We start from the raw sequence: 16,930 nt of genomic DNA, 5'->3' as shown, positions 1-16,930 counted from the left end.
CTTTGTCAGGCCGTCACCAGATACATTATTGGTTCCCAATCGTCCATCCGATCACACTCCAAACTAAAATCTCAACAAATCCAAGGGCCAGCACCGCGCCTGGTTTATCAAGAAAACCTCTATAAATAAGAAGAGGGCATACCAGTGGTAGCCTGATCTCTTCAAGCTGCAACAATGGCTGAAGAAGTGAAGCTGTTTGGCATGTGGGCAAGCCCTTTTAGCCGCAGAATTGAAGTGGCCCTCAAGATGAAAGGGATTCAGTATGAGTACATAGAAGAGGACTTGTCCAACAAGAGTCCTTCGCTTCTCAACTATAACCCAGTCCATAAGAAAGTCCCTGTGCTTTTGCATAAGGGAAAGCCAGTTGCAGAGTCACTTGTAATCCTGGAGTACATTGATGAGACCTGGAAACAGAACCCCATCTTGCCTGCAGACCCTTATGAGAAGGCCATGGCACGGTTCTGGGCTAAGTTCTTAGATGAGAAGGTAAACCCATTACTATTTTTTTTTTTTCCTTTTTTTAGTTTAAATTCACTTGGGTCCTGACTACTGTACAATATCATGCAGCTCTGGCCGGCAGCAAAAAAGGTTGTGTTGAGTAAGGGAGAGGAGCATAAGGGACTGATTGAAGAAATCCAGGAGCATCTGAAAACTCTAGAGAGTGAGCTGAAAGAGAAGAAATTCTTTGGAGGGGAGAGTTTGGGATTTGTAGACATAGCTGCAAACATTATATTTTGGCTGCTTGTTGTCCAAGAAACTCTGGGACTGGATATCCTAACCGAAGATAAGTTTCCCGGATTGCATGAATGGAATCATAGGCTTCTTGATGATGCTGTTTTCAAGGAATGTGTGTCAATGGAGCGACTTCTTGCCTCTTTCAAAGTTCGGTTTGGAGCCTTGACTGCTTCCAAATGAAGAGTGGGTTTATTTGTGGATGACTTCATGGGAGAGGAATCTTTCTTCTTGCACATGTATTTTGTTGGCTTAAGCTGTTCTCTGAACCATTAAAGGAGAAAAATCAATCACTGCAATCAGTCACTGCAATCCCTCAGCAATTGCAGCCGTAATCCATGTAGTCCATGTATAGCTTTTCTTTTGTCTATATATACACTTATACTCTGATGAATTGATATAGAATAAAAATATATGATTTTATCTCAAACCAACATGGTATCAGAGCAGAATTCGATCCTCTACCCTCTGTTCAACCAAATTTCTTAAAAACAGAGCCCAAACTCCTTTCACATGGCAGATATAGATCCTCACTCGGGTGAGCACTTGGGTGAATCTTCAATCCCGCCATTTGTACTGTCTGAACTAACGGCAAGGATGACAGAAGCTTTGAGTAAAGCTCCAACGTCCATTCCAACCACCGACTCAGCAATTGCCCCGATTGGCATCAAACTGGATGGCACGAATTACGCCCTCTGGTCACAAGTCATAGAGATGTATGTTGCGGGCAAGGATAAACTCGGCTACATCAACGGCGACCTTCCTCAACCATTAACAACCGACCCTTCCTTCCGTAGGTGGTGGACTGAGAATGCAACTGTGAAAGGATGGCTGATTGGTTCGATGGATTCATCCCTTATTGGCAACTTCATTCGGTTTCCAACGGCAAAGCAAGTTTGGGATGCAATTGCAACCACTTATTTTGATGGAAGTGATGCAACCCAAGTTTATGAACTCCAGCGGCGAGTGGCACGACTCAGGCAGGGTAGTGGCTCTCTGGAAAAATACTATAATGATCTCCAAGGTCTATGGCGGGAGATTGATTTCCGTCGTCCCAATCCAATGCAATGTCCAGTAGATATCCAATATTTTAACAATATGCTGCAGGAGGATCGGGTATATACTTTTCTTGATGGTTTGGATGATAAACTTGATAATATTAGAAGTGATGTGTTGCAGCTTAAGCCATTTCCCACAGTGGAACAGGCATATGCCCATGTTCGTAGAGAAGCTGTGCGTCAGGCGGTGATGATAGCCAATAATGGAGAAGAGGCGGCTGGAGCAGTGATGGCTTCACGAAGCCTCAAACAAGGGCCCTCCACTGCAGCCCACTCTCTGTCATTGAATGGAAAATTTTCTAAGTCAAATGGCCCATCCAATGACATGAAATGCTCTCATTGTGGAAATTCGAAGCATACTCGAGACACATGCTTCAAACTACATGGCTACCTAGATTGGTGGCATGAATTACAAGCCAAGAGGCGACGAGATGGGAATGGGAATGATGGTGGAGCCAGCAAAAATGCAGCTAATGGCACAGGCAAGGCCGCGATAGCCTCGGCTGAGTCCCAATTGTCACTTATTCCAACAACAACAGTTGATTTGGATACAGGTATGAGTTTTCTCGGGACCAATACCAATGAATCATATGATGGTTGGATTCTTGATTCAGGAGCGACAGACCACATGACGTATGATGCAAGTGATTTTTCTGAACGATCCTCTCCTCGGCGTACTAGCATTGCTAATGCTAATGGGGACATCTCTTTGGTAAAAGGGGCTAGTATAGTGATGATATCACCAACTCTCTCCTTAACCAATACCCTTTTTGTACCCTCATTGTCTCATAAATTATTGTCAGTGAGCCAAGTCACGAAGGAGTTAAATTGTATTGTTATAATTTATCCAACCTTTTGTCTTCTTCAAGATATTCTCACCAATGAGATAATTGGGCATGGTACTAAAAAGGGGGGGCTCTACTATATGGAAGATTTTAGCATCGGTCAAGCTAACCATACAAGAAGCTCTAGTGATCGAAATAAGGCGAACATTTTGTTGTGGTATCGTCGGTTAGGACATCCTTCATTTGGATATTTGAAACTTGTATTTCCTGCTTTATTTTCGGGTTTGTCGAATTTGGATTTTAAATGCGAGACATGCATCTTAGCTAAAAGTCATCGTGTTAGTTATCCTTTGAGTTTTAATAAGAGTCAGATGCCTTTTGAATTGATTCACTCTGATGTGTGGGGTCCATCTCCCAAATCCACTATATCTGGGGTTCGATGGTTTGTGATTTTTGTGGATGATTGCACTCGTATGACATGGTTGTGTCTAATGAAGAATAAAGGATGAAGTTTTCTCTGTTTTTTGCTCATTTCATGAGATGGTTAAAACTCAGTATTCTGCTACAATTCGCATACTTCGATCCGATAATGGTGGAGAGTATATGCATCGTGACTTCAAAAATTATTTCAATCACCATGGCTTGATTCATGAAACTACCTGTCCTCAAACACCACAACAAAATGGAATTGCCGAAAGGAAAAATCGGCATATTTTAGAGACTGCTCGGGTTATTCTTCTTGGTGCTCATGTACCTAATCATTTTTGGACTGATGCTGTCACTACAGTAGTTCACCTTATTAATCAGATGCCTTATAAGGTTCTTAAGTTCAAGACTCCTCTCCAGGCTCTATCCACTGTCCACTCTCTACCTACTGCCTTAATGCTTCCGCCTCGAGTATTTGGCTGTGTTGCCTTCGTTCATTTACACAAGAATCAACGCACTAAACTCGATCCCTGCGCAGTCCGGTGTCTTTTTTTGGGGTATGGCTTACATCAAAAGGGATATCGCTGTTATGATCCATTTAATCATCGCACCTATGTGACGATGGATGTCACCTTCTTGGAATCAGAGACTTTCTACTCTCCGACCACATCCACTTCTACTCTTCAGGGGGTGCCTCAAAATAAAGAGTTGAATTGGCTGAGGTTTGATTGGGAGCCTGTTGTTTCTGTATCCAATACAGAACTTGATGTTGAGCCTGATGTTGAGCCTGTTGTTTCTGTATCCAATACAGAACCTGATGTTGACACAGAACCTGGTGTTCTACCATTAGTAATTGAAGAGCAACAACCACAACAGTCGATAGTACCCCCTCATTCCACAGTATCCAAAGACCCATCTCCTGAGAATATTCCTGAGGTAAGTTCCCTGAACACTCTGAGTACACCTGTGTTAACTAATGATGGTCATGTGGGCTATGAGTTACCATACAGGCATAATCGAGGCAAGCCACCAGATAGATACTCTCCTAACATAGAAGACCGGAGGTTGAAATACCCAATTGCTAACTATGTATCCACAAAGACACTTCCTAAACCTCTAAAGACTTTCGCAAATGCACTCTCCTCGTGTCAGGTTCCTACAAGGGTTGAAGAAGCAATGAAAGACCCGAGGTGGGTCCAGGCTATGAAGGAGGAGATGGAGGCACTATTGAAAAATAAGACCTGGATTCTTGTCAATCTACCTAAAGGACAGAAAACAGTGGGGTGCAAGTGGGTGTTTTCTATCAAATACAAGGTAGATGGAACAATTGAGCGTTACAAGGCAAGACTTGTAGTAAAGGGATTCACGCAGACATACGGAGTTGACTATCAGGAAACATTCTCACTCGTTGCCAAACTAAATACGGTGAGAGTATTGTTGTCACTTGCAGCAAATCTGGATTGACCCCTGCATCAGTTCGATGTAAAGAATGCGTTTTTACATGGTGATCTAGAAGAAGATATATATATATATATATATATATATATATATATATGGACATTCCCTCAGGATATGTAGCCAACACAGAAGGCAACATTGTTTGCAAATTACAAAGAACTCTATACGGGTTGAAACAATCACCTCGAGCTTGGTTTGGGAGATTCAGTACGGCAATGAAAAAGTATGGATTCCAGCAAAGTAACTCTGATCACACTTTGTTCCTAAAGCATAGACAGGGCAAACTGACTGCTCTGATAGTCTATGTAGACGATATGATCATCACAGGAGACGATTCAGAGGAGATAGCGAGACTTCAAGAGCAGTTGGCATCTGAATTTGAAATGAAGAACCTAGGAGGACTAAAATACTTTCTGGGAATTGAAGTTGCTAGATCAAAGCGAGGTATATTCCTGTCTCAGAGAAAATATATTTTAGACCTATTAACAGAGGTTGGATTACTTGATTGTAAGCCTACAGAAACTCCAATAATTCTGAATCACAAACTTGGAGAATATCCCAATCAAATACCAACAGACAAAGAAAGGTATCAAAGACTGGTAGGCAAGCTTATTTATCTTTCTCACACACGACCGGATATTGCTTATGCAGTAAGTGTGGTAAGCCAGTTTATGCATTGTCCAAGTGAAGATCATATGAGTGCCGTTATGCAGATTTTGAGATATTTGAAGTCGTCCCCTGGAAAGAGACTTATGTTCTCAAAAAATGATCACCTAAGAGTAGAAGGATATATAGACACAGATTGGGCAGGGAACATCATGGATAGGAAATCCACCTCAGGCTACTTCACTTTTGTTGGAGGAAACTTGGTTACTTGGAGAAGCAAAAAACATAAGGTGATCGCTCTATCCAGTGCGGAAGCTGAGTTTCGTGGAATGGCTAAAGGGCTATGTGAGTTATTGTGGCTTAGGAGACTTCTAACGGAGATTGGTTTTGCCCCTGACTCCGAGATGAAGTTGTTTTGTGATAATAAAGCAGCAATTGACATCTCCCATAATCCCATTCAGCATGATCGGACTAAGCACGTAGAAGTAGATCGACACTTTATTAAACAAAATCTTGATGCAAAGATTATCCAATTCCCTTTTGTGAAATCCGAAGACCAACTGGCCGATATTCTTACAAAAGCTGTGAGCAGTAAAATATTCCATCACTCACTAGACAAGTTGGGACTTATTGATATTTACGTACCAACTTGAGGGGGAGTGTTGGCGTGAGCTGTTCTCTGAACCATTAAAGGAGAAAAATCAATCACTGCAATCAGTCACTGCAATCCCTCAGCAATTGTAGCCGTAATCCATGTAGTCCATGTATAGCTTTTCTTTTGTCTATATATACACTTGTACTCTGATGAATTGATATAGAATAAAAATATATGATTTTATCTCATACCAACATATTTCATAGTTATGCATTATGAAGTATTGTAATGAACCTTGTCCTGTTTGTGGGAATGAGAACTTAGAAATAAGTTTGGAGAAGTATTGCTCCAAATGGCCTTAGGAAGAAGACCCAAACATTGCCTCCTAATCAATAGGAATTGAATATTCTATGTTCATCTACCTCTTGGTTAGATTGAATAAAGATTTGGATATAGAAATCCTTGTGACTGAGTCATGGTTTGGTTCGGGGTTTAGTTCGGAGATGAGAATGTAAGTGGTATGGGTAACATTCAGCCTCAACTCCAATCCTTTTAAGGTTGTCGGGTTTTCATCCTCCAAATGAATTAAATCTTTTAACATTCGAATATCATATCATACGACCTTATTTTAAGAGTCATTATTTGGATAAACAATCCCGACATTCCAATCATCCCTTCCCAACATGATGCTCCCCCAACATTATTGAAATATGTTTAACATTTATTAAATGTTTAGTGATGAATTGGAGTGTGACAATGCTCCTCTTTCCAATAAATATTTCTCAAAATTACAATTTTTTTTTTTAAAATCCCCCACCAACCCATGATCAAAAGTAAGTAATCATACTAAAATAATAATGCTAATAAAATTGAAATAAAAATTAAAAAATGAATAAATAAGTAACACAATTTTATTTTACTCTTTAGTCTATAATCTTTCTTCTTAATAATTAAATATTATAAATTTATTATTTATTAAAATAAAAAATCTAATATATTTATATTTTATTTTTATTGTGATTTTATAATTCTTTTAATTTTAGTAATATATAAATTATATATTTATATTGTACAGTCAGTCACCTCGATCCCACATTTCAAGCATAAACCAATTATTTAAAACATAATATTGTTGGATCAAAACATCAATTTTGATCCAAAATTCCATTCTCCGAGATTAACTGCTCATGTGAATGATCTAAAAAGTTGGTCACAGACAAAAATATATATATATATATATATATATATATATATATATATATATATATATATATATATATATATATATATATATATATATAAGGTTTAGCCTTTTTACAAAATTCATGATTTTATTTTATTTTTTCAAATTTTAAGTTAAACCTCAATTAAATTTTATTTTTGGATTGAAGCCGGAATTAATAATTAAGACTTCGTTTTTTAATTGAAGTTGTAATTAGCAATTGATGTTTCATTTTTTTTTTCTTACTTTAAATTTAATTAAAAAATATTAAATTATAAATTATTATTGAAATTAAAAATATATAATTTAATAATAAGAAATTTATATACTTATTATTATTTTAATAAAGATAAATGGATGAATATAATAATAAATAAATATTTTATTTATCAATAAATTAATAATTTTAAAATAATAAAGTTATATGAGACATAAATAATATATAAATTTATATAATTTATTAATTTAATGTATTAAATTTATTATATTTTTAAAATATAAAATTATATAATCTATTAATTTAAATTACATCAAGTACCTACTCAAATTATGGGGGACATGTTTTTTTCCATTATATATGAAAATTTAAGAGTATATTATTATTTTAATAAAGATTAATTTGTCAAAATACAAATAAATTAATATCTTAAAAATACAATAAATTAAATATATTAAATTAATAAATTATGTAATTTTATATCTTATTTATATATCATATAACTTTATTATTTTAAGATTATTAATTTATTGATAAATAAAATATTAATTTATTGATAAATAAAATATTTATTTATTATTATATTTAACAATTAATCTTTATTAAAAGTAATATCAGATTGTTAAGTTTAAATATATAACTTTTTTTATTATTAAGTATATATTTTTAATTTCAATAAAATTTATAATTTAATATTTTAATTAAAATTTAAAATAGAAAAAATTAACTAAACTTCAGTTAAAATTGAGGTCTCGGTTAAAAAATGAAATCACAGATACCAATTGTAGTTTCAATTTAAAAATGAAACCTTAATTAACAATTAAAATTTCAGTTTCAAAATAAAGCCTTAGTTACTAATTATTGTCTTATTTTAAAAATAAAGTCTCATTTAACAATTGAAACTTTAATTTCAATTTTGATAAAAATAAAATAAAATTATGATATATCTCTTAGTGATAATAAAAAGATTAGTTTGATCATAAAGTTTTGCGGATGGGTTATGCTTACATTTCTTTTTATAAAAGGGTTATTTTGCCCCCCCAAACTCTCAAAAGGCATTGGCTGACGTCACCAAGTACATTATTGGGCTCCTAACCAGCCATCCTATCACACTCCACATTAAAATCTCCACAAATCCAAGGTCCAGGACGGCACCTGGTTAATCAAGATTCAAGATCAAGAAAACCTCTATAAATAAGAAGAGAGCATACCAATGGCAGCCACATCTCTTCAAGCAGCAACAATGGCTGAAGAAGTGAAGCTTTTTGGCTCGTGGGCAAGCCCCTTTTGCCGCAGAATTGAAGTGGCCCTCAAGCTGAAAGGAGTTCAATTTGAACATAGCAGAGAACTTGTCCAATAAGAGTCCTGCGCTTCTCAGGTATAATCCAGTTCACAAGAAAATCCCTGTGCTTGTACACAATGGAAAGCCGGTTGCAGAGTCACTTGTCATCCTGGAGTACATTGATGAGACCTGGAAACATATTCCCATCTTGCCTACAGACCCTTACGAGAAGGCCATGACAAGGTAAACCCAATACTATATTCCTTTTTTTAAAAAAAAAAAAATTTCATTTGGATCCTGACTACTATTCATTATGCAGCTCTGGCCGGCAGCAACAAAGGTTGTGGAAAGGGAGAGGAGCAAAAGGGAGTGATTGAAGAAATCCAGGAGCAGCTGAAAACTCTAGAGAGTGAGCTGAAAGAGACGAAATTCTTTGGAGGGGAGAGTTTGGGATTTGTAGACATAGCTGCAAACATTATAGTTTGGCTTCTTGTTGCCCAAGAAGCTCTGGGATTTGTTGGAACTTTTACTAATGAAACTAAATTACCTACTTTTATCTAGGAATATATTATTACCTTCATTATGATTTTAACCCAGATCTAACCTTCTATGTACCATGAATATTCCCTCTCACAGCAAACACCTAGGAAACAACCAAATATCTTCTACTTTCAAGTTATACACGTTAGGGTCAAACAATGTACTAAATGGGTCTCCAATGACAATCTAGGATTTATATAGTTTTTTACTAGTGTAAAAAATTTTAAATCCTTGATGAATGATACTTTTACTTCATGTAGACTCTTACCGTGGATGAGAATTAATTAATTAATCATATATTAAGGTATCGAAGTGGTATTTATCACACTCCCAAATCTAAACCATAGAATAAAAGTCCAAATAAATAAAACTTAGATATATTTTAATTTATAAAGGAAAAATGGTAAGATATAAAAGTAGTACCTGTCGAACTACATTCTAGAATGTCAAACTCGAGTTACGATGCAGAATGGTCTGTGCAATATCGCTTCACCAGTAAACGGGTTTGTCCTCAAATGAAAAAGGGAAGCCGAAAGCCAGTGAACAAATTACACGAAAAAGTTTGTCCAAGACTCCCAAGGCTTCAAACGTTCCTTCGTCTGCATAATTCTCAGTGCACACGTATTGGCTGACGTCTGGAAGCCTCTTGATGGCGTCACCATATACATCAATGCTTTCCCAATCAGCCATTCGATGACACTGACACGCTCCAAAGTCCAAACTAAGATCTCGACAAAAGAAAAACCCCTATAAATCAGAAGAAAATACAGCAAAGGAACCATAACTCTCCAAACTGCAACAATGGCTGAAGAAGTGAAGCTGTTTGGTGCATGGGGAAGCCCCTATAGCCGCAGAATTGAATTGGCCCTGAAGCTGAAAGGACTTCAATTTGAATACATAGAAGAGAACTTGTACAATAAGAGTCCTGCGCTTCTCAAGTATAATCCAGTTCACAAGAAAGTCCCTGTGCTTGTACATGTTGGGCTTTGTGGAGCCTAGTTTTGTTTGATCCAATTTGACGACCCGACCCGAATAATATTGCATGGCTTTTTAATGGGAGATTTATTGAGGCCTGTTGGGCCGTTTAGCCCATTGTGGAACCACCCTTTAGGATTAGGGTTTTTTTAGTGTGGTGGGGTTGTCGTGTTATATATATAGAGAGAATATTGTAGCCGCCATGTTGTACTCTGAATTCTTCCCTGATAATAGTGATATCCCTGCAACTCCGTGGACGTAGGCAAATTGCCGAACCACGTAAATACTGTCTTGTGCGTGTGATTATCTTTTCTTTGGCGTGTGTTTTCTTTAATTTTGTTTCTCACGGGTTGGGAATTCGGTTTAATTCCCTACAACTGGTATCAGAGCCTAGGGTTAGGTTTGAGTGGGAGCAATGGCAGAGGAAGCAGGAAAGGCGTCTGGAATAGAAAAGTTTGATGGCACAGACTTTGCGTATTGGAGGATGCAGATTGAAGATTATCTCTATGGGAGGAAATTGCATCTGCCTCTTTTGGGGACAAAACCTGAGAGTATGAAGGCTGAGGAATGGGCGGTTCTTGACAGACAGGTTCTAGGAGTTATTAGGTTAACTCTGTCTAGGTCTGTTGCACATAATGTTGTAAAGGAGAAGACCACAGCAGATTTGATGAAGGCTTTGTCCGGTATGTATGAAAAGCCATCCGCAAACAATAAGGTGCATCTGATGAAGAAGTTGTTCAATTTGAAGATGACAGAGAATGCATCAGTAGCACAACATCTGAATGAATTTAATACAATCACAAATCAATTGTCGTCTGTAGAAATTGATTTTGATGATGAGATTCGTGCTCTGATCGTCTTGGCTTCTTTGCCAAACAGTTGGGAGACAATGAGGATGGCAGTAAGCAATTCTACGGGAAAGGAAAAGCTCAAGTACAATGATATACGAGATTTAATTCTGGCTGAGGAGATTCGCCGAAGAGATACAGGTGAAACCTCAGGATCTGGTTCTGCCCTAAACCTTGAGACAAGAGGCAAAGGTAATGACAGATATTCAAATCGGGGTAGATCAAATTCCAGAAATTCTAATCGGAACAGAAGCAAATCTAGATCAGGCCAACAAGTACAATGCTGGAATTGTGGGAAAACAGGTCACTTTAAAAGGCAATGCAAAAGCCCTAAGAAGAAGAATGAAGATGATTCTGCTAATGTTGTAACAGAAGAGGTACATGATGCATTACTTCTTGCAGTAGACAATCCACTTGATGATTGGGTTTTGGATTCAGGAGCTTCGTTTCATACCACTCCACACCGAGAAATCATACAGAATTATGTTGCAGGTGATTTTGGTAAGGTGTATTTGGCTGATGGTTCAGCCTTGGATGTTGTGGGTCTGGGAGACGTCCGGATATCGTTGCCCAATGGGTCTGTTTGGTTACTGGAGAAGGTTCGACATATTCCTGACCTGATGAGGAATCTAATTTCTGTTGGACAACTTGATGATGAAGGACATGCAATACTATTTGTTGGTGGTACTTGGAAGGTTACAAAGGGAGCTAGGGTATTGGCTCGTGGAAATAAGACTGGTACTTTATATATAACCTCATGTCCAAGAGACACAATTGCAGTTGCTGATGCAAGTACTGATACAAGCCTATGGCATCGTAGACTTGGTCACATGAGTGAGAAAGGGATGAAGATGTTGTTGTCAAAAGGAAAACTACCAGAATTGAAATCCATTGATTTTGACATGTGTGAAAGTTGCATCTTAGGAAAACAAAAAAAGGTAAGCTTCTTGAAAACTGGCAGGACACCGAAGGCTGAAAAATTGGAACTAGTACACACTGATTTGTGGGGGCCTTCTCCGGTTGCATTCCTAGGAGGTTCAAGGTATTACATCACTTTTATTGATGACTCAAGTAGAAAGGTATGAGTTTATTTTCTGAAAAATAAATCTGATGTATTTGAAACTTTTAAGAAGTGGAAGGCCATGGTTGAGACAGAAACAGGTTTGAAAGTAAAATGTTTGAGGTCAGATAATGGAGGAGAGTACATAGATGGAGGGTTCAATGGGTATTGTGCTGCACAGGGAATTAGGATGGAGAAGACCATTCCTGGGACACCACAGCAGAATGGTGTGGCTGAGCGCATGAACAGAACTCTCAATGAGCGTGCTAGAAGTATGAGGTTGCATGTTGGACTACCAAAAACTTTTTGGGCTGATGCTGTTAGCACTGCAGCTTACCTGATAAACCGAGGACCATCAGTTCCCATGGAGTTCAGACTTCCTGAGGAGGTTTGGAGCGGTAAAGAGGTGAAGTTTTCACATTTAAAAGTTTTTGGTTGTGTTTCTTATGTTCATATTGATTCTGATGCTCGTAGCAAACTTGATGCAAAGTCAAAAATATGTTTTTTCATTGGCTATGGTGATCAGAAATTTGGCTATAGGTTTTGGGATGAACAAAACAGGAAAATCATCAGAAGTAGAAATGTGATATTTAATGAACAGGTTATGTACAAGGACAGGTCAACTGTAGTGTCAGATGTTACAGAGATAGATCAAAAGAAATCTAAGTTTGTCAACTTAGATGAATTGACTGAAAGTACTGTCCAGAAGGGGGATGAAGAAAATAAGGAGAATGTAAATTCACAGGTAGATCTGAGTACACCTGTAGTTGAAGTTCGCAGATCTTCCAGGAACATTAGACCTCCGCAGCGTTATTCACCTGTTTTAAATTATCTCCTGTTGACTGATGGCGGTGAGCCAGAGTGTTATGATGAAGCCTTGCAAGATGAGAATTCAAGCAAGTGGGAGTTAGCCATGAAGGATGAGATGGATTCCTTGTTAGGGAATCAGACATGGGAATTGACTGAATTGCCAGTAGGAAAGAAGGCTTTGCACAACAAGTGGGTATACAGAATAAAGAATGAGCATGATGGTAGTAAACGTTACAAGGCCAGATTAGTTGTTAAAGGGTTCCAGCAGAAGGAGGGCATTGACTACACAGAGATATTTTCTCCAGTTGTGAAAATGTCAACAATCAGACTTGTACTAGGAATGGTGGCTGCAGAAAACTTACATCTTGAGCAGTTAGATGTGAAGACAGCATTCCTTCATGGTGACTTGGAGGAAGACCTTTACATGATTCAGCCAAAAGGGTTCATTGTTCAGGGACAAGAGAATCTAGTCTGCAAATTGAGAAAAAGCTTGTATGGCCTTAAACAAGCTCCTAGACAGTGGTACAAGAAGTTTGACAGTTTTATGCATAGAATTGGGTTCAAGAGATGTGAAGCTGATCACTGTTGCTATGTTAAGTCTTTTGACAATTCTTACATCATATTACTGTTGTATGTGGATGATATGCTTATTGTAGGGTCTGACATTGAGAAGATTAATAATCTGAAGAAGCAATTGTCCAAACAATTTGCAATGAAGGATTTGGGAACTGCAAAGCAAATCCTTGGTATGAGAATCATTAGAGATAAGGCTAATGGTACATTGAAGCTTTCACAATCAGAGTATGTGAAGAAAGTTCTCAGCAGGTTCAACATGAATGAAGCTAAACCAGTGAGCACACCCTTGGGGAGCCATTTCAAACTAAGCAAAGAACAGTCACCGAAGACAGAAGAAGAAAGGGACCATATGAGCAAGGTGCCCTATGCCTCAGCTATTGGTAGCTTGATGTATGCTATGGTGTGTACAAGGCCAGACATTGCACATGCAGTGGGAGTTGTGAGCAGATTCATGAGTAGGCCTGGAAAGCAGCATTGGGAGGCAGTCAAGTGGATTCTAAGATATCTAAAGGGTTCATTAGATACATGTCTTTGCTTCACAGGTGCAAGTTTGAAATTGCAGGGTTATGTAGATGCTGATTTTGCTGGTGATATTGATAGTAGAAAGAGTACTACTGGGTTTGTTTTTACTCTAGGTGGTGCAGCTATATCATGGGTTTCAAATCTACAGAAGATTGTTACTTTGTCTACCACAGAAGCTGAGTATGTTGCAGCAACTGAAGCTGGAAAGGAGATGATTTGGCTTCATGGTTTCTTAGATGAATTGGGTAAGAAGCAGGAGATGGGCATTCTACACAGTGACAGTCAGAGTGCAATTTTTCTTGCCAAAAATTCGGTTTTTCATTCAAAGTCGAAACATATACAAACAAAATACCACTTTATCCGTTATCTTGTTGAGGATAAACTGGTAATACTTGAGAAGATTTGTGGATCTAAGAACCCTGCAGACATGTTGACTAAGGGTGTCACTATTGAGAAGTTGAAGCTATGCGCAGCTTCAATTGGTCTTCTAGCTTGAGGACAGGAGGATGAGTTGTAGGGATGAGGGATTGTTTCTTGGAGGATAGCGGTTTGATGTTGGTGATTGGACTAGTCTCCAAGTGGGAGATTTGTTGGGCTTTGTGGAGCCTAGTTTTGTTTGATCCAATTTGACGACCCGACCCGAATAATATTGCATGGCTTTTTAATGGGAGATTTATTGAGGCCTGTTGGGCCGTTTAGCCCATTGTGGAACCACCCTTTAGGATTAGGGTTTTTTTAGTGTGGTGGGGTTGTCGTGTTATATATATAGAGAGAATATTGTAGCCGCCATGTTGTACTCTGAATTCTTCCCTGATAATAGTGATATCCCTGCAACTCCGTGGACGTAGGCAAATTGCCGAACCACGTAAATACTGTCTTGTGCGTGTGATTATCTTTTCTTTGACGTGTGTTTTCTTTAATTTTGTTTCTCACGGGTTGGGAATTCGGTTTAATTCCCTACAGTACACAATGGAAAGCCGGTTGCAGAGTCACTTGTCATCCTGGAGTACATTGATGAGACCTGGAAACACAACCCCTTCTTGCCTACAGACCCTTACGAAAAGGCCAAGGCACGGTTCTGGGCTAGGTTCATAGATGAGAAGGTAAATCTAATACTATTTTGTTTTTCTTTTTTTAAAAATCATCTGGGTCTTGTCTCTTTAAGCATTGGTAAACTTTATATACATTATACAGTTCTGGCCGGCAGCAAAAAAGGCTATGGCGAGTAGGGGAAGGGAGCGAGAGGAAGCGATTGAAGAAGCTCAGCAGCATCTGAAAACCCTTGAGAGTGAGCTGAAAGAGAAGAAAATCTTCGGAAGGGAGAGTTTGGGATTTGTGGACATAGCTGCGCATCTTTTGGTTTGGCTTGTTGTTGCCCAAGAAGCCTTTGGAGTGGAGATCCTAACTGAGGAGAAGTTTCCCGCCGTGCATGAATTGTATCAAAGGCTCGCAGATGAGGCTGTTTTCAAGGAATGTATGCCACCAAAGGAGCAACTCATTGTCTATCTTAAAGTTCGGTTGGGAGCCTCGACTGCTTCCAAATGAAGAGTTGGTTTATGTACGTGTCTGAGTTGATGGGAAAGGAACCTCTTTCTTCTCATCTACGTATGTCATAGTCGTGTATTTTGAAGTTGTATCATGAGCTTTGTCCCGTTTGTGGGTATGAGAACTTAAAAATAAATTGGAGAAGTACTGCACTAAATGGTACTACGAGGAAGAACACTCCAGCATTGCTCCTTAATAATAGCATTTTAATTCTATGTACATCGACCTCTAGATTAGATTAATAAAGATTTGGATATAGAGATACTTACGAAAGAGCAGCATGGCTTGGATATAGAAGTTTCCCACTGTGCATGAATGGTATCACAGGTTTGCTGATGATGCTGTTTTCAAGGAATGTGCGCCACCAAGGGAGCGACTCATTGCCTATTATAAAGCTCTATTTGGAGTCTCGACTGCTTCCAAATGAAGAGTTGGTTTATGTATGAGTCTGAGTTGATGGGAGAGGAACCTTTCTTCTCATCCATGTATTTCATAGTTATGTATTTTGAAGCTGTATCATGGGCTTTGCCCTGTTTCTAGGAATGAGAACTCAAAAATAAATTGGACAAGTACTTCTCCAAACGGAATTATAAGGAGGAAAACTCAGAGCACTGCTCCTTATTAATAGAGTTCCAATTCTATGGTCATCTACCTATAAATATTAAGATTTGGATATAGAGATCCTTATGACAGAGCAGCAAGGCTTGGTCCTGGGTTTACTTCATGGATGAAAATTAATGGAAGTGACATGAGTAACATTCAGCCTCAACTCCAAGAGTTGTCTTATCAACCAAATACTCTTTTATCATTATGTTGGTTTTCAAGAAAGTTTGAGGTTACCAGCAAGCTGGGGGGAATGAAAATATTAAAAAGAGAGACAAATTTATAAATTTTTTATTTTATGATATTAGAATGGAAGAAATTATAGAGGCACAAGATTTCAAATTTTGAAGGAATAATTTCAAAATCTTTAATTCTTTTAAAAAAAGAGTGAAATTTCATTAAAGTATAAGGAGTGAGAGTGACAACTTCAACTTTTTCAATATTACCTTTATCTCCCCCTTTTTTTTTTTTGTTTATTTCATTATTTATTTTATTTTTTCATTTTTTTTAATGGTAAAATATTTTGCAAGAATTTATTTCAAATAGGTATGGAGAGTTTTTTTTTTCTCAATCTAGTATGCTTCATATGAATTAAATTAAATTAATATAAGCTTTTAATTTCTTTAAATAATATAACTAATTTTTTTTTGAGTTCATTAAAAATTTCAAGTAATATCTTTTTCATTTTTCTTACATTACTTCACTACTTTTCTTTTCCATCAAGAAACCTATAGAAAATAGAATACAAATTCTTGTTGGGCTTCCAATATGTATATAAAATTCACATCGATCACTATTTTCTACATGATCATTTATTGAAATTTATGCAATCCATTCGAAGACAGGCTAGTGTTTGAAGCTTCAACGTGGAAATCATAGTGTCTTAAGGCAAACGCACAGGGTGAGAGTTGCAGACATGTTAATGGCGTCATCAAACATCCATCCGATGACCAGAAATGTCAACATTTGCCATTATGCCCCTATTATGACCACAAGGAAACCAGTTATAGAGGGTAAGCCTAGAGCCTTGTTCATCAAGAAAATCTCTACTGCACTCCCCTATGAAAATA

At 37.7% G+C, this 16,930-nt stretch overlaps 2 protein-coding genes and 1 pseudogene across 4 annotated transcripts; all 3 read left to right on the top strand.

Annotated features, from left to right (window-relative positions):
* The first annotated feature begins 87 nt into the window (after window positions 1–87).
* On the top strand, window positions 88–6,132 carry LOC117915688 (glutathione S-transferase U7-like). Of its 3 annotated transcripts, none has more exons than XM_034831319.1 (3): window positions 88–486; window positions 568–769; window positions 1,941–2,966. In XM_034831319.1, exons 1-3 carry the CDS (start codon window positions 175–177, stop codon window positions 1,979–1,981), a joined length of 555 nt encoding a protein of 184 aa, XP_034687210.1. In that variant the 5' UTR covers window positions 88–174; the 3' UTR covers window positions 1,982–2,966. The 3 variants fall into 3 exon arrangements, 2 of the variants coding, with proteins under 2 accessions (XP_034687210.1, XP_034687209.1); XR_004651433.1 differs by lacking the exon at window positions 1,941–2,966 and adding an exon at window positions 5,917–6,132 and having other exon boundaries at window positions 94–486; window positions 568–972; XM_034831318.1 differs by lacking the exon at window positions 1,941–2,966 and having other exon boundaries at window positions 94–486; window positions 568–1,166.
* A 2,148-nt stretch (window positions 6,133–8,280) lies between these two features.
* LOC117915690 lies at window positions 8,281–8,973 on the top strand (annotated as a pseudogene).
* A 749-nt stretch (window positions 8,974–9,722) lies between these two features.
* Window positions 9,723–15,815, top strand: LOC117915685 (glutathione S-transferase U8-like). Its single transcript, XM_034831316.1, has 3 exons — window positions 9,723–9,897; window positions 14,679–14,815; window positions 14,907–15,815. The coding sequence occupies exons 1-3, from the start codon at window positions 9,723–9,725 to the stop codon at window positions 15,255–15,257; spliced, it is 663 nt and encodes a 220-aa protein (XP_034687207.1). The 3' UTR covers window positions 15,258–15,815.
* The last annotated feature ends 1,115 nt before the right edge of the window (window positions 15,816–16,930 follow it).

The sequence above is a fragment of the Vitis riparia genome, chromosome 6 (assembly GCF_004353265.1).
Source record: "Vitis riparia cultivar Riparia Gloire de Montpellier isolate 1030 chromosome 6, EGFV_Vit.rip_1.0, whole genome shotgun sequence".
In the NCBI taxonomy this organism is placed as follows: Eukaryota; Viridiplantae; Streptophyta; class Magnoliopsida; order Vitales; family Vitaceae; genus Vitis; species Vitis riparia.
This window is presented reverse-complemented; position numbering and strand designations above follow the sequence as displayed.

What these genes read in the sequence shown, in the direction of transcription:
- LOC117915688 (XM_034831318.1), top strand. Translation starts at nt 175, where the DNA reads ATGGCTGAAGAAGTGAAGCTGTTTGGCATGTGGGCAAGCCCTTTTAGC. An exon ending in CTAAGTTCTTAGATGAGAAG is followed by an intron (nt 487 to 567) that starts GTAAACCCATTA and finishes AATATCATGCAG; the next exon opens with CTCTGGCCGGCAGCAAAAAA.
- LOC117915685 (XM_034831316.1), top strand. Translation starts at nt 9,723, where the DNA reads ATGGCTGAAGAAGTGAAGCTGTTTGGTGCATGGGGAAGCCCCTATAGC. An exon ending in GAAAGTCCCTGTGCTTGTAC is followed by an intron (nt 9,898 to 14,678) that starts ATGTTGGGCTTT and finishes TCCCTACAGTAC; the next exon opens with ACAATGGAAAGCCGGTTGCA. An exon ending in CTAGGTTCATAGATGAGAAG is followed by an intron (nt 14,816 to 14,906) that starts GTAAATCTAATA and finishes TACATTATACAG; the next exon opens with TTCTGGCCGGCAGCAAAAAA.